Below are 10,572 nucleotides of genomic sequence, written 5' to 3'. Positions count from 1 at the left end.
GAGGGGGCAGCAGGCACGCGCCCGGCTCCCCCGCAGTGCCGCTGAACGGCCGGGTACCTGCGGGCGTCCCGGCGCCTCGCCTCGCTTCTCCTCCCCCGAGAGCCGCGTCGCCCCCGCCACAAGCCCTCCGGGCACCCGCTCCTCGTCCCCGCTGGCTCCCCGGTCCGTCCACGTTTGCTTTGAACCTCGCGCTCCAAATCGGACAAGAACGCCGAGCCCGTGCCCGCTAGGGCGGGAGCATCGCTTTGCCTGTTTCGGAGGGGAAAAAAAAAAAAAAAGGTGCGGTTCCTGTGCGCAGAGGGCGGGGCACAGCGCCCGCCGCTCCCGGCCGGGCACCCGCTGTCCCCCGGCCCGAGTTATCGGACCGGTCTCCAGCGCCATTCGTCACACCACTCCGATTCCACACCGAACCTTCAGCGTGTTCACAGGCTGGCACTGCCTGCTCAGTTAGCGGGAAAGTCCTCTCTTTGAATGAAAACAAACAGTTAAAGGCTCAGGGCAAGCACCGTGGGTGCAGCACATCCACCCTCTTATTTTGAAACTAGTTCACGTGAACCACTCACCACGTACCAGTCTGCATCCTCTCACTACCAGTTTGATTTATGTCACCCTAGCTTCCCTGTGACAGCGTCCTTTGAGACGGCATTAATAGCTGTGCTAGGCGGAGATCTGTGACAGCATAACAGGTCTTGTGGGCAGAGGGGAAGAAGCAGGTGTTAAGAGGATTTAACTGGTCTGACGTGCTTTGTTGTCAACAAATCCGTACTGCCTCCTACAGACTGTCATGCCATCATCTACCCGTCACGGCCTACAGTGTTTTGCTGTTGTTCTAAGGCCTTCCCAGCTGCTGGAATTCAGATTATCCACCCATAATTTTGTAGGTTCTGGCCCCCCGCTTTTTTTTTTCTTTTTTAAGTTTCTACTTTGAAACTTAACACCTCCTCCATGAGTTCTTAAAGTTAGTAACAAATTAATCCTAACCTGTAAGACTTGCAGTAATTTTTCTGACAGTGACATGAAGCAGCATCACATTACGCTCCTCTACCATTTATCTCAAAAGTTAGAACAATGCCAGAGCCAATCAATCTTATATCAGTCATGAAGAACAGGATCTGAGAAATACACATTATTTTTATAGCAAAGGACATGAAGGATGGGATTCCTAGTCTGCTGTGAGTGGAAATTGATTCAGAAAACATTAACATTCAACAAATGAGAATAAATGAACATTAACATTCAATAAATGAGAATACTGCCATTCTCAGTATAGACTAATGATGAGAGAGACAAGAGCCATGAAATGTTTATAGTGATTAATAACAATTTTCATGTCCAGCCTTTCTGAGTGACTATTTTCTGTTTGCTCCATGTAAGACTTTACTGCTTGCATGCCACTGAAAACAATAAAATCTTAAAAGTATATATAGCATATAAATATATTACATGAAAAGAAAACTACTTTGCAAGCACAGACATTTAGAAGTTAGTAACTGTCAAATGAATTACTGCCCTTCAACATCAATTGTTAACTTTCGGCCTCAAACCTAGAAATAAGGCAATGATTCTGTAGAAAAAGGTTGTAACAAAACACCGAAAATTTATATGCACAGGCAGCTAAGGAATCTGTATTTTCTAACATTCTTAGAGCTTAACTTCCCAGCCAAAATGAGTTTGGTGGGTTGGTGTTATTAAGACGTGCTATTTTTTTTTCTCTAATGAAACACCAAAAATGACAATACATTTTGTTTTAGTTAAGTGAAGATTTAACAAAGTGGCAAATTTAATATAAGATAAACCAATATCCATTGCAAACATTGATACCATCTTTATTTCTTATTCGCTTTTTGTATTCCATATACGATAAGAGCAAAAATAATTCATACACACAATTGTGTAGAGGCTACTGCTGGACTGAAAAGTCAAATGCAGTTTTGTGAATATACTGAATCTTTACCTTTTGCTCTATACTCCTTCATACGGATCACACAAAAGAGGCAGCACTGGAACACAGGAAGTCTTTTCTTCCAACTTTTGCCTGTTTGTTCTTTTCTAGTATGAAAGTGTAACTTGCATTAGTCAGAATTTTGCTCAACATCTCTCTCACAAACACCAAAGAAAAGAAGAGATTATTCAAACCTGCATTTAAAACAGAGGAATCTGTTTTATTTTGAGGAGTTGAATCTGGCCAATAGCTACCTTTGCTGTAGGAAGTGGAAAACATGTATTTCTGGTAATCAACTTAGCTTAAAAAACGCATACAGCTTAATAGCTGCAGCCCCATTTTACATGGTCAATTTATGACATAGGTCATACATTTTCTCAGACTGGGTAGAGCCTAAAGATACTAATACACTATGCACACAAACTAAATAACAGGGAGTTAGCATTTCACAGGCAATAAAAATAAACAAGTTTAAAAAGAAACAAGAATACTTAGGATAGTCTTTACAGTGGCTGTGAGAATGACTTTTAAGAAGGCATGTACCTTACGTGTGACAAATAAATTGTTGGGTTTTTTAAAAAAGAAAGACAAAAACATTACAGAAAAATAAATTATATAATAATACACGCAACTACCAAGGTAATGACTTCAGTAGAGATTACAAATCCCCACTTATTGATCAAAAAGGATAATTTTTCACTGAAGCTTGCTAAGAAGTCATGGTATTACAGTGATATTTATAGATAATGCATGTCTCAAAAATTAAAAAAAAAGTGTTTTCCTAGGATTTGTATCAGGTGACTTGGGTAATCATAGTTATGAAGGCCTGCCAAAGAGTAATTGCTGACACTAAACATGATTAGCTAAGAATTAAGAATGGTTATAATAATGGGGAGATATAATTAACACAAATTATAAGTTTGGGTGAGACTTCTTCAAGGCTGAGTTACACCTGTTTTGATTACCAACATGCTATAAAGTGTATGAGCTGTACTGAATATGTGGTGAGTTTAATATTGTTTAATATTATCAGTGACATAGGAAAAAATGTACTGATTAGTTGCATATTCACATTAAAGGGGAGATGACCTGCACCTCAGAGGAACATAAAGCAATTTCTAGCCTTTGAACAGCCTGTCCAGTTGGCCAGTAACATTCTAAACTCTGTGTTGTCCACATACAGAAAGTTAAACAATAAGGACTTACACACACCATACTGGTATATTCTCAACTGAGGACAGGGGTCTCCTTCAGTCAAAGTAACAGGATAACTATTTCACTGTTAAAAATGAAATATATGATGCAATAAAGTAACTACCTTATTGTTAAAAATTAAGGACTCAATGCGTATATAACATGATTAAAAACAGAATTGGTTTCAACTAATCAGGGAAAATCCACAGAATAAAGGATCCCTTTTTTCCTGCATGTGCGCCAGATCACTGCCTGACACCGATGGTAGCACTTCTACATCTTTCTCTAGTTATAGTCACTATAATAAAAAGTTACCACCACACGTAGGGGGTGTATGCACTTGTGTAATCAGCTCAGAGAAAAGCTCATAATTTTCCATACACTCACCTATTTTCAGTTAAGGCATGCAGCTGGATGACATCCTTTACACAAAAAGAAAAGAAACAATGAATGGGAAAACTGGAAACTGTATATACAGACTTGACTGTGCCCACTGAAGTCAACAGGAAATGCCTCCTCGGTTTCTCTTTTTTGTTTTTACTTTAATATTTTAAAATTTAACTCATTCAGTATTTTTATACTGAGAGAAGTCAACAGACAATCTTTTTTTTCATATATGCCTTGTCATGAAATTACCACTGTTTATTTTGGAGTGGAAATCACAATCACAGGCTATGCTTTTCTCAGCCTGAGGCCAGTTTCACACAAAGCCCTTTTATATACAATTACAATTTGACTTTAATCCAGAATTTTAGCTAGGTGGAAAAATATGCTTCCATCAGAAGCATATCAAGACTGTACTTGGGAGTTTTACACTTGCTGCTTCTTAGCTTTGAAGAAGAATATAAAATACCGGTTTCATTCTAAATTATTTGTAACCTGCCTACTTTGAGGATCACTTTCCTGGCACTGTACAGTTATGTCACATCCTGAAGAGGGATCTACACACTGCTACTCCATAAGGCTTTTTCATGGGAATTTTTTAATAATTTCCACACTTATTCTAAATCACACTTAAGCTCATTTGATCTTTTGGACAACACCCATTTTTCCACTAGGGCAGATGAAGAAGGTAGGACCGAAAGCACCAATTGTCTATTAAGTTTCATGGGGAAGAAATCTTAGTTGCTGGACGAGAAAGGAATTTTACTGAAAGTCCCCTTTACTTTTGCTGATGGTGTCACATGAAATATATCTTTAAAACGTGGAGAAGATATCAAAAATAGAGGATGAGTGTAATTTTGGCTAGTATAAACTGAAACAGGTTATAGGTTATAAGAATCTATATTATTAGATTATAAGAACACAACCTGCTCTGAATAAACATCAGTGCCATTGAATAGCTGCTATATAAGCTTACAGAGGATAGAACAGGTATAAAGTACAGTAGGTGTGACCTCCATTGCACACCTCTGCTGCAATAGTTATGTTAGATGCATGAGGTGTGATCTTTCATCACCACAGCTCCAGAAGCAGAAGCACTTGCTCTAGATGCAACTATTAGCAGACCACCACAGTTCCACAGGTGCAGTCTGCTTTCCCAGGATTGCCCGTGTATATCCTAGGCAAGATCTGTAAGGAAAGGCAGGATTTTTCAGAGCAGCTAAATATACATCAGGCCAGCATTATCCAAATATATACACTAGGCCACATCAGGCTAGCAAACTCTGTCAGGACCTGAAAAGGGAATAAACTGCCTGAAACTCTGTACTTTGATAGCTTTCACCCCTACATAACTGATACAACATGCCTGCAACTCCTGTTAGCTATAAAGGCAGAAGCATTTCTACTATACCTCCAATTCAAGAAAGCGACTCCAATTCACCATGTCTTAATCCCCCAGTTGCTTCAGGGAGGAGGTGGATCACGAAGAGGCACTCATCTGGCAGCATGCTTTCTGCCAGATGCAATGGTATTACCCTCACTGGCAATGGAAATGGGGCGGAAGTAAGATTTAAGATTTCACCATTTATCCTGTCCTCTTTCCCTCCAGCTTGGTCTTCGTTTTTACACACACCAAGAAATGGAAAAAACCCAGACTACCTCAAACTAGAATCCCATGAGGACAAAGATATCCTTCATTTTCACAGGAGTTAACATATTGTGTTAAAATTAGGCTCCCACACAATTCTAAATCCAACCAGTTAATTTAGGTGAAAACTACCAACTGCCTTGCTCCAACCAGGATTAGTTAACTTGAGAGACAGTTCTGTGTCTAAACTGAGGCCAGAAGTGTGGGTGGACTTGACGTAGACAGTATTTTTTTTAACTGGGTAGCTCAGGTACTGGTAGAGCGTCTCTATAGCAGCACAGACCTCAGTGGAAACCAGCAGCTGAACACCCACCCAAATCCTCTGACAGATTCTGTTGACCATACAGAGTACCATGCTGCCGCTTCTAACAGCTAATTTGACCAAAGCTGACAAGTTTAAAGCTACTTCTGATACATCTTCAGTCCCATCTTTGCGTACAGAAATAACCTTAGCTAACTCACCTGGTCACATCTTTCTCCTGTTTTATGACAGGAGGAGCATTCTGTGAACTTCCAGCTGTGAGATACCACCTGTAATAAAAGGCAAGCAGTGGGGAAGCTAAAACATTACGTTTTCCTTCTTTTTTTTTTTTTTTTTTAGCTTTGAGAAATAAGACATAGGGAAATAGATACACCTGAAGCAAGCACATTACTAGAACTGCAGAGGGTTTTTTGGGGCGGGGTTTATTTTTGCATAGAAAGGAATTAAAGCAGCCAGCTACAACCACGACTTTCCCACAGGGATATCTACCAAGGAAAAAAAAAAATCTCCCCAGAAAACCAAATACGGGGCGTTACAACAGAAGCACAACCTTGTCCAGCATTTACACCTCGTAAACCCATCCTGCAAGGAGAGTGCCGTGCCCGAAGCAGCGGGTCCGCCGTGCTGCAGCCCCCCGCAGCAGGTGAGCGCTGGCCGGCCCCCCCCCCCCCCCCGCAGGGGAGCTCCCACGGGGGCAGTTCTCTCCTCAGCGGGATGGAAGGTTTTGACACCCGCTGCGCTGGAGATCTGAAATCTCTGCCACTCAGGACGGCACCGCACCCACTGCACTCAAATTACGAGGCATCTAATTACCTTTTGTCTTGGCTTTCGCCGGCAGGGACGCGGAGCCCGGCCACAGGAAGCGGGCGGGCCACTCCCTCCGCGCCGGGCCGCAACACGGTCCCTTCGCGGGCGCAACCCAGCCCAGCGGCGGCGCCGGGGCCGCCCCGGTGCCCTTCGCCTCGGTGCCCTTCGCGCCGCAGCCCCGTCCGCCTCCTCCGGGCGCAGCTTCCCGGTCGTCGTGTCCCCGTCCCCCCCCCCCCCCCCCCCCCGTCGAGAGAGTGTCGCCCCGGCTCCCCGCCCAGCCACCCACCCCCTCCACCGCCTCCGCCTCCTCCCAGAGGCCCCCTGCCCCCTCCCCAGCCGCAGCCCCGGCCCTCCCGGCAGCAGAGGCAGCCTCCCGCACCGCCAGGTACGGGCCCCGCTAGGCCCGGCGCGGTGGCGGCGGCCCCGCTGGGCGAGGAGGGCGGACGGGACCCCGAGGGCGCCGGGGAGGGATTGGCCAGGCGGCGAGGGGAGGCGGGCGGAGAAGATGGCGCCGCCGCCGGCCGCGGCGCCGAGGAGCGGCGCGTGCTGAGGCGAGCGGAGCCGGGCTGGGGCGGGCGGCGGCGGCGGGGAGAGGCCGGGTGCTGGCGGAGGGGCCGGGATATGCGGCAGCGGCTGCTTCCTGTGCTGAGGCGGGCTCTGTTGGGCTTAGCGCGCCCCTGGGCCGCCCCGGCCTCCCCATTTTTCCCTCAGTGCCGGCGGCACAGCTTTCTCGGGTACGGTGCGTGTGCGGCGGGGGCCGGGGCGGGCGGGCCGGGCAGGCCCCCGGGTGCCGGCACCGTGTGGCGGGCCGTGCGGTTGGAGATCCGCTCCTGACCCTCGCTGTGTTGTGTGAGAGGTGGCGGCGCCGTCGGGGCGGGGGCACCTTGTGCGGCCAGGGGAGTGCCCGCTCTGCCCTGAGCGCGGCTTCACCCGGCGGTCGGTGGGGAGCCGGGGGGGCTCGGGCCGTGGCCGCGGAAACGCGAGGCTGGCGGTGGAGCCCTCTGGGGGAAAGTGGTGGGAGAGCTGGGGGCGATGGGCCCGTGTGTGGCGGAGAGGCCTGCGTCCTGCCCTGCCCTGCGCTGCCCGCCCCCGGCAGGGCCCGCCCGGGGCAGGGCCCGCCCGGGGCAGCCCGGTGTGCGGCGGGCGGGCTGGACGTGCTCGCGTGTCTGCAGCTCCATCTCCGTTGACAAAGCAGGCTGGGTTAGCAGCCGTGCGGCTGTGGCACGGCGTTAGGTGCCGGTGGGCTTGCTTTGTTGTTTTTTTTTTTCCTCTCTCCCCTTAAAAATATCACCTGAATTTTCATGTTGCTAAACTTCCCGTGCCTTCCCTAAACCATAAATATTTTTAAAAGGCTTAAATTCTTTAAAAAGAAACTGTTGTCGGAGTTACCCGAAGTTGATGGGAGCGGCCTCTTCAGTTTGCGACGAGCTGTCTGGTACTGGTACTGGCACTGTGCGGGTCTCGGTTTTGTGTGTGTGTTACCGGTTCCAGTGGAGACAGTCGGTAACCTCGACCGAGGGAGGAGCGGGCGGGAGGGAGGCTTGGTATGGCTCGCTTCAGGGGCAGATTAAACTGCGTAGCAGCTCATCAGGAAAAAGAAAGTTTTTCCAGGAAGGCAGCTGGGTAAGGGAAAGAGGCTAAGTTGTTTTTTTTTCTGTTCTTTAACACGGTATCTGTTGTCTTGATAGCAAAACCTATATTTAACAATGCAAAAGTAAGAGACGTCAAAAGTAACGTCTTTCGGGGGAAAAAAAAGTGAGTTATGATGACTCATGCTGTCAATGCTCGTGTGTCAAAATTCGGATGCACTGTTATTGTTCATAATTGCTATATATGCTTCAGTGTAGTAAAGGTAATCCACAATGTCTGTTTGGAGCCAATGCTTTTCTCAGGCTGTAGTTTCTCCTGCTAGATTACTTCTCTTCAAGCATGTGAATATATGCAGTATTTGGACTTAACTTTATGTATGTGAGTAGGCCTGTTGTGTTTTCATACTGCCTACAACCATGATTTAATCATCCATTTAATTTTAATTGTGAATTAGGATTTACATAAATAATAATGAAATGAGAGCAGGCATCGTGCTTTCATGTGATGATTTATTTTAAGATGATGAACACGTGAAAATTAAGAATCTTTTTTCAATTACATGTTCCCTGTTTCTATTTCTGAATTTTGTTTATACTTTCAGCTTTTTTTTCAAGTTTAACTTTTTCTTCTCATATAATTTTTGACTTTCATCTGCATGTCAAGTAGCAAGACCATTTCTCAATTAGAACTTTTTATCTCCTCCTTTTCATCTGATGTACAGCATTGACATCTATTCTAGTTGGGAAGTCCCTAGAAGGGTTCGTATTTGCATGTTTGCATGCTTTTTTTTCTCCCTTTCTCCTTTCTGTCTTCAGTTGCTTGTAAGGCTGTGTCTTAATCCCTTACGTGGAATGGAACCTTTGGGAATTTGATCAAAGTGTCAAGGATGTAACTTATTTTGTGCATGAATACAAAAGTAATTCCCTGCCCTGTTGGGTGCAGAAGAAGGAGGGAAGGGGCAAAATTTTCATTACCTCCAGTGTTTCACTGAACTGGAAGGTGTTAGGCTCCTAGCTAGGGGTCATTGCAGGTTATTGTGGAAGTCATTTACTAAAAATACTGTCAGACCATTTGAGAGATCACATGTTGGTTTGATATTTTTGATATATTAATTCTATTGTATTACATGCTTTCATAATAATTTTGATATATCGATCTTTTTAACGAGATGGGAATCAAAGTTTGTAATAAAAAATGTCTGTAGAGGAATTGATTTAATTGGATTTGTGTCTAGTTATGTATTTGTATATGCGTGATCTGTCAATGAGCCTCTTGATGTTCTCAGCTTTTATGGTGTCCATAAATTGATAAAATATGCTTATGAGAGAGCACTGTATGTAGATAATAAGGCAGTATTTGATGGAGCTTGTTTGAAAGTTGCTTCATGGTAGCTTCCTATTTAGATCTGACCTTCTGCAACTTGTTTTTAGAATGAGTCAGAACTATAGCTTGCCTGAACAATTGACATGGGAAAAAATGCTGTTGAGTTGAGCGTTTATGTACAGCGTTAACAGTAGAACTAAAATCAAATTGTCCAAAATAATAAAAACTGAACCACAAAATAGGTAAACGGCCAGGAGGTCCTTTGTTGAAACACACCGCTGACTCTCGTAAACTGCTTGTTGTTATAGGTCTGTTGGTTATGTCAGAGCTCTAGTGTTAGATAAACAATTGCTTTTCATGTGGGATTACAGCACTTTTCATGAATCAGAATCCCAAAGTTCTTTCTGGTTTTGTTGCTAGATCAGATTCTCCTCTTTCTGTGTATTTCTTGTTGTTATGTGGTGTAACTAAAGTTTTAGTCTCATCTTGTTTTTTTAATTCAGACCTCACAAGTTTTTCTTTTCGAGGGTATGAGACAGATGGTAGCGTAAAGTGTTAAGTGAGTTGGCTTTACAAAGAGTCTCGGGCAATCTGATGTGCTACTTGCAGATAGAATGTATGAAATACACATGAACATACAGTTAGAATAAAGCACAGAGGTCTCCTGTAGCATCCAGTTTTATGTTTCCTAGCAGGTGCAGGGCCATGCGCTAGACACCAGTGCTGCACTGTGGTGTGGACCAAGCCCTGCAGCTGTAGGGTGGTGGAGGAAAAATGTCAGGGAGGGAGGAGGAGAGAATGAGAACCACTGGCTTGCAAGCAGTCGATGCATAAAGCAATTAATTGAATTAATGAGTACATTTTTGAGGAAAATCAGCAAAATACACTTCCAGGTGGCTGGTCATCAAGCACAGAAGTTAGTCTTATCAGTCTCATTCTTAGCACGTAGTTTGAGACTCTGATGGAAACAATGAAGCAAGCCAAAACGCTGTGCCAGATGTGTGAAATTCTGAAGATCATCATGTAATCTAAAGATTAAAACCAGATAATTTTACTTAAATTTTAAAAAGAACCCATCTTTCAAATAATGAAAGGCTTCAAAACCCTTTTCATATTTTCCTGATTTTCAGATATCTTGTAAAAAATGGAAGCAAAGAAGTGGTAGGGAAAGATTAATTTCAATTGTTTTCTGTTTCTGGTGAACCTGGATAAAACTCGTTTACCCTGGAGGATGTGTTTTGATTAGTTGTTTGAGGCAATTTTTGAAGAGATAGGAAAAGTAAGCTGAAGTGATTTAGAAATTTTTAGAAACCGGTTGTTCTTTACTGCTATGTCTGAAATGAGACTGTATACATTCCTGCTTTTCTGTTTGACTTTTTTTTTTTTTTTTTTTTTTTTTTTACCCAGTGCTTTGGAAGCTGT

At 44.3% G+C, this 10,572-nt stretch overlaps 1 protein-coding gene across 2 annotated transcripts in view; it reads left to right on the top strand.

Moving 5' to 3' along the window:
- The first annotated feature begins 6,858 nt into the window (after window positions 1–6,858).
- Window positions 6,859–10,572, top strand: part of IDE (insulin degrading enzyme) — a 68,718-nt gene continuing 65,004 nt past the window's right edge. The window contains exon 1 of one of the 2 annotated variants that reach the window (XM_086467416.1): window positions 6,859–6,971. In XM_086467416.1, the coding sequence (XP_086323542.1) occupies window positions 6,859–6,971 (113 nt within the window). Of the gene's footprint in view, window positions 6,977–10,572 lie in introns of both variants that reach the window. The other variant, XM_086467418.1, reaches the window with a different exon arrangement.

Source organism: Leptosomus discolor, chromosome 6 (assembly GCF_034619465.1).
Source record: "Leptosomus discolor isolate bLepDis1 chromosome 6, bLepDis1.hap2, whole genome shotgun sequence".
Lineage (NCBI taxonomy): Eukaryota > Metazoa > Chordata > Aves > Leptosomiformes > Leptosomidae > Leptosomus > Leptosomus discolor.
Note: the sequence above shows the minus strand (reverse complement) of the source record. Positions and strands in the feature narration are given on the sequence as shown.